The sequence below is a fragment of the Camelus dromedarius genome, chromosome X (genome assembly GCF_036321535.1).
Source record: "Camelus dromedarius isolate mCamDro1 chromosome X, mCamDro1.pat, whole genome shotgun sequence".
Lineage (NCBI taxonomy): Eukaryota > Metazoa > Chordata > Mammalia > Artiodactyla > Camelidae > Camelus > Camelus dromedarius.
Window position 1 is genome coordinate 75,149,985 of NC_087472.1, and position 13,250 is coordinate 75,163,234.

A 13,250-nucleotide genomic window follows, 5' to 3' on the forward strand; every position below is an offset into this window, starting at 1 on the left:
CACGGAAGCAGAGGCAGGAAAGAGCCGGCTGTGCACAGGGGGGGCTTGTTAAGAGTGGCAAAATGTTACAGCTGGGGGAAGTAAGATGAGGGTGGAAGAAAGTCGATCGGCTTTAACCAGTGGGAGGTCCTGGGCGACCTCACTAAGAACAGTTTTCTGTGACACGGTGGGCGCCTGAGGCAGATTGCAGTGGGTTGCAGAGCCCGTGGGAGGTACTGAAGTGGAGATGGCCAGTGTAGACGAATTTCTCAAGAAGCTTAGTTGTGAAGAGGAGAGAGGGACAGTGATTGCTAGAGGGAGATGTGGGGGCAGAGAGAGGGTTTTTATTCCCAGATGGGAGAGACTTGAGCTTCTATAAATGTTGGTGGGAAGCAGGCAACCAAGAGGGAGAGGTTGAAATACTGGAGGGAGAGGGGATGATTGTTATGGAGGAGGTAGCAGGGGTGGGCTCCACAGCCTGGGTGGAGGGACTGGCCTTAAATAGTACAGGGGCCCTCTCTTTCTCACAGGGAGGGAAAGCAAAGGTAGTGGTGGCAGGGGGAGCACAAGGGCGCTGAAAGGGTTGGTGAAAGAAAGGCTTCGGGAAAGTTCCAAGCAACAAATGGAGATCCCTGACCAAGGGCATGGATGTTGGAGCTAGGAGGAAGCAAAGAATACTACCAGTTGGAAGTCAGGGAGGACTTCCTGCAGGAAGCAGCATTTTAGCTGGGTCATGAAATTCAGGCAGGATTTCAACAGGCAGAGATCTGTGCAGAAGACAGAAACAGAGTCAGCAAAGACATAGAGGCATGAACAGGCTGGATGTGCCAATGGAGTAATGAACAAGTGAGTTTGATGAAGGCTGGACAGGAGTGAGTGAGATGATATTGATGCCACTGATACTGACAGGAACAATCATAGTTACCATGTATGAAGCACCAGACCTACCTTGTGGCAGGTGCTTTACATACCTGAATCTATTTAATCCCACCACACCCTGCAGAATAGGTATTTCCTCATTTTGCAGATAAGAAAAATAAATCCTTGAGAGGTGAAGAAACGGACCCAAGATCCCCCAGCTAGTAGATAGTGGGGTATTTCAGCCCAAGTCCATCTGACTCTAAAGCCCATGCTTTTTCCACCTGACAGGAAAGGCCAGGTGAGGACGTATGGTGGGGGAGCCTTGAATGCCAAGTTGAGGAATGTGAACTTTATCCAGGAAGCAATGGGGAGCCAAGGTGGGTGTCTGAGCAGAAGAGAGTCACACTCAAAAGTGGGCTTTAGGAAGGCTAATGTGGTCCAGGAGGGTAGGGAGAAGTCAGGAGGTGACTGCAGTGTCAGAGTGAGGGGTAGCAGAGGCCTGGCCTGGATATGAGGGGAGTGAGCAAGGGCACTGGAAGATCATTTATTTCTCAAGACAGCCTTGAGAGGTATGGAGTTTCCTTCTCCTTTTATAGATGAGGAATGGGAGACTCAGGAAGGAGGAGCTCCTTGCCCAGGAGTTGACCCCTGGCTCACGTGGTTTTGCTGACTCAGTGACTCTGTGGAACAATGTGTCAGAGGGAGCTCTGAGTATGAGGAGGGTGTGCATGTGCGTGCACGTGCGTGCTTGCGTGTGTGCGCTTGTCTGGGTGTCAGATGGACAGCAGTGCCTTCCCTGCCTGTCTTCTTTCCTTCCCATGTCTTCCCAATCCTCCAAGTATCCTGGATTCCATACTTACTGCCTCCCCTGAACCCAGGGGTCTGGGAGTGGGGTAATACTGTTTCATTGGCTATCCCCAGAAGATCAGCCTTCTCACTCCCAAGACACCTGGTCCCGCCCCAGCCCTCCTGCCTGTCCATCCACCCCATGAAACTGTAGTCCAGCTCGTGACTGCCATGTGCAGACCAGCCCCTGGTACTGCGCCACAGGACCCTAGGAATAGGTGCTTGTTCCTGCAGTGACTCCTCCCTGCTGCTCGTGGAGCTTCTGTGTGGGTGCCAGTGGTCACCTTGGTAATTCGATTCAGTTCCTGAGCAGTTAACAACCACCACCATGTTCCCACCGCTCTTGTTTGCCAGGCACTTGACATGTGTTCCAGTCCTTGCAACAATTCTGTGGGGCTGGCATCATGAGCCCCATTTTTATAGATGAAGAAACCCAGGCTCCAAGAAGGGCATTCGCCTGCCTGGGGCACTTGCAGAGCTGGCGTTGGAACCTAGGTCTGTTTGCTTCCAAAGCTGTGGGCTTTCCAGACTCCATTTCTAAGCATCTCCTATTTTCCCCACGCTGAAGCCTTTAGGAAATAGAAATCTTTGTCCTTCAAGGCCAAGGTGGATTTCTAGAGATAGTGCCAAGTTCACCCAAAGGACCTGCTGGCATGAGCCTGAGACTTGGAGCTCCAGGAACTCTGGATTTAGATCCTGACTCTGCTGCTCACCCAGCCATGTGACCTTGGGCAGGTATCTGACCTCTTCGGGCTCCGATTCCCTCATCTCTAAAATACTGTAGAGTCGTTGCAGGGGTTCAATGAGATGATGCCTGCAAATTGCTGGCACAGAGCTGGTTGCTACTATTTATATTAAAATGAAGGTTGGGCATCTGTCAGGTCAGAAATGGAGTTTACATACTCTGGGCGTAACCTTCAGACTGAGCCTAGCTTGAGTGTGGGGGAGGGCCACTCCAGGAGGGAACTAGCAACAGCCTCTTCGGAGACTGACATGGGTGTGGCCGCAGAGAATCCATCCGCACTGGCCTCCCCAGTCCTACCCCCATCCTAGCCCCACCTCCCTGGTTCCAGCCCTTCATGTATCTCCCCTGCTCTGCAAACTAATGCCTCTGCCTCTCTCTGTCACCCGCCGCCTGTGGCCTCTACCCTGCCCTTCCTGGCCCCAGGGAAGAGGAGGAGGAGGAGGAGACTGAGGAAGAGGAAGAGGAAGACGCTCATCAGTTCTGCTGTCCGGCCTCCGAGTGCAGTAGTCCCTCCTCTCGGTAACTGAGAGGACCAGGGTCATTTTCTATGCAGAAGCAAAAGCCTTAACCAGCCCCCGCCCCCCTCCCCTGCCCCCGCGATCCCCCATGGGACCCCTTCCCTGCTTCAGGAATCAATTGGGAAGCATCGTGCCCCTTCCTCCCCCACCTCTTTCTTGGAATTCCCATCCCCACTGCTGTCTCCCCTGGACTCCAGCCCCTGAATTTTTAAGGCTGGAGCCCTAGGTCTGACTAAAACGTGGGAGCAGCAGAGCTTGGAGCTTGGAGCTTGGAACCTGGACCCTCCCGTACCCGCACCCCACTTCCCAGGCACCCTGGAGCCTGCCACTCCTGGAGAGGTCTCCAAATGACATCCCAAGGACCTACCTCTGTCCTCTGTGAGCACAAACAGAGATGCAGGGTGCCTAGGGCTTAGAGGACCAGACGGGGGCGGGACCCAGCCTGCTCATTCCCCTCACTGTGGCCACTGCTACCATCTCTCCCACTGCTTGAAGGCCTCGTCCCATGCCCCCTGCCACTCCCATAGCGCTCTGTAAATATGCTCAGGAGGAAAAGGCCTTTCAGAGTGCAAGTCGCTGTGTACAAAAGAATTTCCATCAATAAAAGCTGATCTCTTCTCTCTGTCTGATGTATGTTCCACCCCACCCCACTTCCCTCTCCCCATTCCCACCAGGGCCTCCCCCTCTTTCCTAGCTGGGGCTGGGAACAGAGTAGGGCTTGGTTCCTGGTATTGTCAACACCCAGGAGGCACTCAATCACTGAATGAATGGCATGTCATTCTCACCACGGGCAAGCCTGTCACCTTCTTCAGCCTGAGATGGTGCGAGCTGGCCAACTTGAACACGCCGCTTGGCCTCTCTGCTCCCCAGTTTCCCTGAGTATAAAACGAGAAGGGGGGTTGGACCAGAGGCTCTCCAGGGGCTCCCCCAGCTCTGACATTCTCTGACTCTGACATGGTACAATTTTCAGAAACTGTGATTCCACGAATTTAAGATACAATAATTCAGTGACATGTTCCATCCAATTCTGTGGTTTCTGTCTCTATAGAAATGCTGTGATTTGGGGATTCTCTGATACTGTGGTTTTTAAGATCTCATGATTCTACCATTTAAAAAAAAATCCGATGGTGTGATTTTTAACATTCTGTGCTGTTAAGAGTCCTAGATTCTGTATTTTCAAGGTTCTAATTCTACAACTTTAGGGATCTCTGAATCTGAGGGAAAGCCATCCTCCCCAGATGCAATGACCCTAAGTATTTCCTGCACCTGCCAGAAACGGGTTGTAAGATTTCCCAGAGGCTGTCGGCAGGAAGGTGGAAGGTGTCCTCTAATAGGCCATAGGACCCACACCTTCCGTGATGTTCCATGTTGTGTCTGTTAGCAGCAAAGCCAGGAGACTCCCAGGTGGGCTCATACCCCTGCTTTCCTCCTGTGAGCCTTTGGCATTAGACACATCTGAGTTTACCTTCTTTGGGTTCTGTTGCTTACTCTCTGTATAACCTTGAGCAAGTATTTCCTCCTTGAGCTTCATTTTCTTCCTGAGTACAGTGAGAACATATCTACCTCTAGGGGTTGTCATGAAGATTAGCAAGGAAAAAAAAACCACAAGGAGCCCAGCATAGGGTCTAGTGTTCGGCTGGCAAGTGTGCAGTGATTGGTGGTTCTTGTTTTGATTAAGGCCCAGGTGAGAGTCCCTCCTCTCTTTGTTTCCCCAACCCTTCAGCATCCCCATCACTCCGGAAGTTTTCCGGAGGCTTGCCTCATTCTCCACTCATTACTTAAACTCAGCGACTCACTCATTCATTCAAATTCTCATTTATGTCTCCCCTCTCTCCCTCCTTCCCTCTCTGTTCCTCTCTCCTTTACTTCCTCTTCCAGAAGGCATTGCTTTTGCACCTACTATGTGCAAGTCTTCAAGCTAAATACGGTGAGGGACCAAAAGTAAGACAGTGGCTGTGTTCTCCATACGTTCTCCATCTCCCAGCAGAGATAAGAATTCCTTGGGGCAAGTGGGTAGGGTGTAAAGGGCAGAAATGATGAGCAGTTATGGTTTCAGTGATGAGCAAAATATGTTCCTGGCCCCAAAAGGAGAGAGATATCAAAATGGGCTGGGCCTAGTGGTGTCCAGGAGGGCTTCCTGGAGGAAGAGAGGCAGGAGTGGAAGGCTGGGAAGGCTTTGAATAGATGATTTGAGAAGGGAGGAGGCATTACAGGGGTCAGGGACAGCATGGACCCCAACTTGGCAGAGAGCTCCAGGGTCACATGCAGGGAAATGGTATGTGCAGCGCTGTGTTCAAGCTGGGGGTGTGAGTCTAGGTGATCTGTGACCAAGGAGGGAGAGACCATTCTGCCCTTCATCTGATTGGAGAGAGAAGGAGGTGGGTGCACAGGGGTACAAGTAAAGGTCAGATGACCATCGTGGGAGCCGTGGGGTGTAGAATTCTGTGTCGGCAACTGAACTGGCTGAGAGCCTGTGCTGTGAGAAGGGGACGGTTTCTATCAGTTGTGTGGGAAGCGTGTGTGCCTATGCATACATGTGTGTGTCTGCATGAGGCCAGCAGTTCTCACAAGGGTGAGAGCCTATGCACTGTTGTGGATCTGAGGGAATGTGATTGTGTAAGGCTGGCTGTTGAGGGATACCGAGTGTGTAAGTTTGATTGTGTGAGGTAGCGACTTCCTGTGCCTGGCTGTCTCTCTGCTTGTGCCCAGTGGAGATAATCACAAGTCTGGGTGTGAGTGGCTTTTGAGCACCAGAAGCTGTGGCTTTTCTGATGATGCTTGTCAGACAGGATGGCCACACAGACACACATGACTGCCACCTGTGGTCTTAGGGGACCAAGGTGGCTGCTGGGTCCTGGCCTGGGCATAGAGAGGGTCCAGAGAGGTGAATCATTACCAGGCCACTGCCCAGGGGACACAAGAGCAGGGTTGGGAACAGACACTTCAAGAGAGAATCACATTATTAGCTGGTGAGAAGGAAGGTCTGTGATGTGAGTGTGCACAAAACACAAGGGGGTGGGTAGCTGACCCTTTCAAGTTCTGTAGAGGGTGGGAGCGAGTCAGAACCAATGTCCCAGGAGGGCTGGCCTGCTCAGGGCACTGCAAGATGCAGACGAGCTCATCGAGACCAATAAAGGGTGTGAGGGGAGGGGAGAGGGAGGACATCCTGGGCAGAAGAAACTGAGGAAGAGCCTGGGTACAGGTGAGGCAATGTGGATCAACTCGCCATGGCCTGAAATGTGCAAGGAACCCACTTCCACCAACATCTAGGGGCTTAAAGGTGCCGGGGAATGGGGTGCAGGGGTGGCAGGCTGGACAGATTCAGCCAAAAAGCTACAAGTGGGCCACTGGCCTGGAAGATAGGAAATTCGGGTTCTCATCCTGTGTGGCCCTGAGCAAGTCACATGGACTTTTTGAGCCTTAATTTGGATCTGTGGGATTAGATGGTTCGTAAGGTTCATCCCGGTTCTGCAGATCTACCGTTGGCCAGCCAAAGCCATGAGTCATTGCTCTCAAAGCCAGGCACTTCTTCAATCTAATCTCAGTCTTTCCCGCTTCCTCTTGGGTTGCTTCCTCACTCACACACCCCACAAATATTCACCCAGCATCTGACCTTCTGTGTGCCACTGTGGGAAGGCACGGGGAGCTGGAGGATGCAAGGACTTGACCTTGGAGGGGCTGCCCAGTGCAGGGATGGTGGGTACGAGCATGAGCCACTGGTGATTTGCCTCGTGGCTCCACCACTGCTGAGCTATGAGACTTTAGGCAAATTTCTTTATCTCTCTGCACCTCAGTTTCCTCATCTGTGTTATCCCCTTCAGGGAGAACCACCCAGACCTTGCAAAGCTGCTGGGCCTAGCTAAAAGTAGGTCCTCAGTAACTGACAACTATTACTTTTAGGGCTGCAAAGAAGCAAAGCTGGCATTCAAACCCAGATCTGGGCACTCCCAAGCCTATGCTTGCCCACTCAGTACCCAATTAGCCCCTCCGATGGCTTCCTCCTCCCCTGCCAGCCCCTGTGCCAAGCTGGGCTGTCCTCAGGTTTGGAATCTCTGTGGTGCTGGGATTGGGCAGCAGAAACAGCTTGCAGAAGAGCTGTCGGAGGAGAGGGAGGTGACTGGAGTTCCTCCGCCCCTCTGCCCCCACCCCTCGCTGGGTCCGGTCTTCTTGCCCAGTCTTCCTCCAGAGCCCAGTGCCCTTGGCCTCATCTAGGTGTGCTGACCTCCTTGTCTTGTTTTCTTGTCTCTCACTTCTGGTCCCCTCCTTTCAGCCCAAGTTGTCATGGGGATAGTCCTCAGCATCCCTAGCTTCCTCTTGCCCTCATCTTATGGTATCCATAGCAACAGCCCCCATTCATTTCCATGGCAACTGCATCCTGATCCCATCCCCTGCTGGCTGCCTGGCTCCTAGCAATGCCAATAAAGGGAAGGAGGGAGAGAGACCTCCCATTAGGAGCAGCAGCTGGGGTGGGTCAGTGCCTCCACCAGGGGCAGGTCAACCTGAATCCCTACAGCCCCTCCTGCCCTGCTTCTCCCCATCATAGTGCCTTGGCTCACAAGGTCCCTCATTCCTCATCTCTACCAACTCCTCCTAGGCAAGGACCCGTTCAATAGCTTCCTCCCCGCAGAAAGCCTTCAAGACAGCAGGGGAAACAGCGCAGGCTCTGGGCTTTGAATCCCCGCTCTGCCACTTGCTAGCCCTGAGACTTTTGGCATTCCTTTCCCCCGCCGAGCCTTCTCCTCACCTGCAAAATTGAAATCCTAATTTTTCCTTCACGTTTATCAAGCAGTTAAAATAATGTGCGGAAAATGCCTGACACAGGGAAGGTGCACTGGAAGTGCAAGTTTATTTTTATTCTGCACAGCCCCTCTGCCCCCAGCCCCGCCCCCTGCCCCTCCGTAGCAGGAGGAGTCTCTCTCCTGAGCTCCCCCCAGCACTTCCTCTGTTCCCCAGCCCTGAGAACTTTCAGTTTCATACTGTGGTTATATATGGTACGTGGTTATTCCCACCGCTGTAGAGGATGCTCTCCAGTTTCCCTCACAGAATAGCCCAGCAGACCGTGCACATGGGTGCACAGGTGTGCATATGTGTTTTCTTTGCTCTTGCTCCTGGCTAGGAGGAGTCCAGGGAGAGGTAGGTCTCCCAGGCCCTTTCTGAAGTCCATGAATCCAAAGAGGGAATTCTATTTTGAGCTCTGCGCAGATGAGAAACTGAGGTGCGTGGAGGTAAAGGGACACGCCCAGGCTCACACACCTGGTAAATGGCAGTCAGGACCTGAATTTAGGTCTGCCCAGTTTGTTACTGCACAACATGTTCTCTGTGTGTGTGTGTGAGAGAGAGAGAGACAGAGAGAGAGACAGAGAGACAGAATGAATATGAGTGTATGTAAGAGAGAAGAGGGATTTTCCATGTGGTCAGCATGTTCCTGAGTGTCCTGGGGGCTCTGAGTTAAGGGATTCCGTGTCCCCAGGTCGCTCTTCTTCAGCCACTTGTATGATGTCAGGAGCAATGCCCTCAAGCTCTGTCCTTTTTGGGAGGCTGTGTTGACAGCCTGACCTCCCTGCCACTATTCCCTTTGTAACCAAAATGAGGGCGAGCTCTCGAGGAGGGAATGGGCAAAGAGTAGAGAGCCAGGGGCAGTCCGGGGCCAGAAGTGGGGAGAGACAATGAGATGTCATGAGAAGATGGCCTGGGCCCTGGGTTCGCATCCTGACTTTCTCACTGAACAGCTGTGTGACCTTGAGCAAGTTTACATCACCTTTCAGCCTCAGTGTCCTCATCTATATAATGGGCCTAATGGCGCCTGCCTCGAGAAGTTGCAAGGCTTCAGTGAGCTAACTAATGCCCTTGCCCTAGGGATAGAGGTGACTGTAGGGCCCTATGGCAGCACAGAGGAGGGACCTGTATGCCATCCTATGTGGAGGGGTCAGGCAGGCATGGAAAGGCACACCTGAGCTAAACGTTGAAGGGTGAGCAGGAGGTAGCCAGGTTGGGGTAAAGGGGCAGAGGGTATATGAGGCAGGGGTCAGGTCAAGAGAACCATCCATGGCTATGGTGGGGAAGTTGGAGGTTATCCTCTGGATACTGATGCCTGTAAAACCTAAGTTAAATGACTCCTCTGCTCATCTCAATCAGAGCAAAAGCCAGAGTATTTATTGTGGGCTCAGTGTCCCTCACAATTTGGCCCCCATGACCTCTCTGATCTTACCTATCACTCTTCCTTCGTAATCTCTGTTCCAGCTACACTGGCCGCCTGGCTGGTCCTCAAATATGCCAGGCACGGTTGTACCCCAGGGCCTTTGCACAGGCTCTCCCCCCTGTCTGGACTGCTCTTGCCCCAGATGACGACACAGCTCACTCACTCATTTCCATTGGGGCTCTGGTTCTGTGCCATTTATTCCAAAAGCCCTTCCCTGAACACCACCTCTAAAACAGCACCTTTTATCACCCTGCTGTATTTTCCTTCCTAGCACTTGTCTCTACCTGAAATGATAGTATATAGTTATAGTCTCCTTCTCCCACTAGAATGTCACCTCTTACACGTCATGTTCATGACTCTATTTCCAGCACCTAGCACCGTGCCAGGCACGTAGACAATGCTCATTTGCTGTTTGTTGAATGAGTTAGGAGGAGCTGTGGAAGGGTTTTAGTGGGAGAGCAAAATGGGCAGATTTGCACTCTGGAAAGCTCTCTCTCTGGCCATCAGACGGAGAACGGACTGGGAAGAGGAGACTGGAGGCTGAGGGTCAAAGTTCAGGTGAGAGGCTTTCTGAGCACAGCTGCCAGAGCTCATTCGCTGACTTGCTCCCTCCAGGCTTTTACTGAGCATCTACTCTGTTCCAGGCCCTGTGCTCTGTGCTCACGAGGAGATTATCAAATTCTCTTCCTGTTCTGGGATGCTGGGACTCTTGAACACAAATAGCTGTCACGCTTTGCCAAAGCTAACCTTCTCCATAAAAAGAAGGACAGACATGTGCTGTGTGTGGGAGCCCCGAATGGAATCAGCAATCAGTGTTGGCTGGAGGCAGGCTTCAGGAGGGCTTCTTAGTGGTGGCATATGACCTGAATCTGAATGGAACTAGGGATTGCGGTGGGGCAGGGGGGCAGAGGTGGTTCTCAGATTGCAGATGGCAGAAGCTGATAGGGATGGAATTCTGGGTGGGAAGTCCAGTGAGGATAGGTTTGAAGGTGGAGCGTTACAGGAGTATTGGGGAGAAACAGGATTTGGACCAGCTTGGGGTGGGGAGAAGGGTGGATGGGGTGGAGGGGCTGGTAGCCAAGCCTGCAGTATGGCTTAATGTTTCAGAATGTGAGCTCTGGGGTCAGACTGCTTGGATTTGAATCCTGGCTCCATCACGAATAGCTGTGTGACTATAGATATGTTACTCACCTCTCTGGGTCTCAGTTTCTCTCATGTATAAAATGAAACTAAGTAACAATACCTACCTCTTAGGGTTGTTGAGAAGAGTAAACAAGTTATTAAATGTGAAGTGGTAAGAACAGGGCCTGGACATGCTAGAACAGTACTCTGTAAGCGTTAGCTGCTGTCTCTTGGAGGAACCTCTAATGCCCCAATAAGGAACTTGCGCTGTCTTTTGTGGGCGGTGGGAGCCATGAATGGTTCATGAACAAAGGAGACAGTTTATCAAAACTGGGAGCTGCGTGCTGGGTGGGGAGAGGTTTGAGAGGTTGGTGGGTGCAATCCTGCAGTCCTGAGGGGGAGAAAAAGAGCATCTTAGATGCCTGGGGGGCGCTGGGTTGGGTCTGACCCCCAAAGAGGGACGTCACAGGCCCCAGAGGCCCAGTAGAGAGAATTTGGGCTGCGAGGCAGCCCTTCAGTCTGTTTCCGCCCTGTTCCCGACAGTGTTGCAGATTAATACTTGGGAGGGTGGAGGGGGAGCCATGGGGGTAGCTCCCACCAGGGTGGAGCCAGTGCCAGTGCTGCAGCCCACTGGGACCCAGCATCATGGGTGCAGCCTCTCCATTGCAGCCAGACCCCAGCCCAAAGTGCTCTTCCGCCAGGCTGGCAGGCCTGTTGCAGCTCCAGCTCCTACATTGGTTGGGAGCCCCTCTACACCCACTCCAGCTTGCCCCTTGTTCTGTGCCCTGGCCTCTGCCAAGTAGGGGCTGGGGAGGGGCCCTTTAACCCTTTCACCAGCCAAGAGCCCCTTTACCCCTACACCAGATCATTCTCTAGGCCCCAGCCATACCCATTCCCCCCACAACCCCCTCCATGCCTCCCTCGCCTGTCCCCCCCACAACCCCCCTCCACAGTTCCTGGTTCCCGTCTCAGTGGCTCCTCACCATGCCCGCCTGCTGGTTCAGGGCGCCTGGGCTCTGTCGCCACCTGAGTTCCCTGGCAGCCTGGTTGCCATGGCACCATGAGAGCAGGTCTGGCAGAAAAACAGCTCGGGGTAACCAGGGCGGGCAAGACCCAGTGCCCAGCTCCTGCTACTCTTCGGCCTCAAGACCCTTTCCCCCCCTCCCCCAGCTGAGCAGAGGAGGCCATGAGGAGAAAAAGGAAGTTGCCCCGCAGGGCAGCTCTTTACCTGTGAGGATGCTGGATGGGAGGTGCCTCCCACTGTCACTGAGCCCGTGCCTTGGCAGCCAAGGGAACCCTGGGAACTGGCCGGGCAGAGTCCAGGCTGCTGAGGGCAGGGGTGGGGCTGGAGGGGGGCTGGGCTGAACAGGCAGAGGAGAGCCTGGACTGCAGGATGCAGGAGTGGGCTTCAGGCCCAGGGACAGGGCTGATCTGGGATGGTGCTGGGGATTGGGCTGGGAGGAAGGCACATGTGGGGGACAGAGCTGTGAGGGAAAGGCCTGGGGGGAGGGGTGGAGATGTCAGGGAACTGGTCCATCAAGGGGGGGGGGTGTGGAGAACGCAGGTGGTAGGGGCTGGGACGATTAGAAAAAGGGGCTTGAGGGGACAGGACTGGGAGGAAACTGGTCTGAGGATAAGGCTGGGAGGGGACATGACCATGAAGGGACTGGGCTGTGAGTAGGACTGGGGACAAGCCTGTGAGAAGACCCAGCTTGAGGGAAAGGCATCTAAGAGGATGGAGCTTTGAGGGGATGGGGTGTGTGAGTGGGGAGAGGACGTTTGAGGGAGGAGCTGTGAGGGGACAGGGCTGAAGGGGAGAAGATGGGACCTGAAGGGAAGGGGCTGTGAGGACAGTGAGGTGACAGCTTGCGGGGTAGGACTTCCCTCCAGACTTTAAGTATTGGGGTCCCTGTATCTGTGAGGAAGCTGGGGAGGATGGGGGAGTGGGAAGGGATCTGGTCCACCCACCCTCACTCAGTCTGGCCCAGCAGGCCTGTCTCTTCTTCCCACATCCTGGCTCATCTTATCTCATCCCCACAGTGTGGAGGGTGATGCCCCAGGCAGTGACCTGAGCACAGCGGTTGATAGTCCTGGGAGCCAACCCCCCTACCGGCTGAGCCAGCTGCCCCCCACCAGCAGCCACATGGGGGGCCCCCCTGCTGGGGTGGGCCTTCCCTGGGCTCAGCGGGCTCGCCTCCAGCCAGCCAGTGTGGCCCTGAGGAAGCAGGAGGAGGAGGAGATAAAACGCTCCAAGGCCCTATCGGACAGCTATGAACTCTCCACGGACCTGCAGGACAAGAAGGTGCAGAGGAGCTGGCTCTGGCCAGGAGTCGGGGTGGGGGTGGGGGTGTGGGGGTGGGGGGACCAAGGGAGGGATTGGGACGTGGCACTCGAAGGTGGTGTCCAGGGAGGGATAGTGAGACTGCAACGGGAGAAGACTGGCTCCAGGACCCTTCACCCCGCTGGGGCCGCATCACCCATTCACCATGCAGCCACTGAGTCTCGTGTTCACTCAGCAAACTTTGAGTGAGTGCCATGCCAGGTATTGGAGATGGAAAGATGAATAAGACCTGGACCCCGTCCTTAAAAATTTCAGTTTCGTAGGAGAAGCACACACAGAAATTGACAGTTTCGGAACAGTGTGTTACAATATATGACATATATCACACAAGATATTGTTTAGCTAAAAGGGGGGGACACACAAAATACTATGTATAGAAGAGAAAAACTAGAAGGACATATCCCAACATGTTAATTGTGTTTATGCTCAGTTATTGGGACTTTAAGAGAACCAATTTTCCTTCCTTCTTTCCTTCCTTCCTTCTTTCCCTCTCTCCCTCTCTTCCTCTCTCTTCTCTCTTTGTCCTTCTTGCTCTCTATTTTTTTCTTTCCTTTTTTTGCCTTCTGTTTTCTCTTTTAAAAAAAATACTGAGCATCTACATCTTGTCAATAAAAAAAGAAAACCACAGTCCAGTCCCAC

The 13,250-nt window shown here is 53.4% G+C and overlaps 1 protein-coding gene across 3 annotated transcripts in view; it reads left to right on the forward strand.

The window, feature by feature from the left end:
* The window catches only part of IQSEC2 (IQ motif and Sec7 domain ArfGEF 2), a 75,880-nt gene that overhangs the window by 44,053 nt on the left and 18,577 nt on the right, over positions 1 to 13,250 (forward strand). For all 3 annotated transcript variants that reach the window (XM_031445144.2, XM_064483134.1, XM_064483133.1), the window contains one exon: positions 12,311 to 12,572. In XM_031445144.2, coding sequence (XP_031301004.2) covers positions 12,311 to 12,572 — 262 coding nt within the window. The remainder of the gene's footprint in view (positions 1 to 12,310; positions 12,573 to 13,250) is intronic.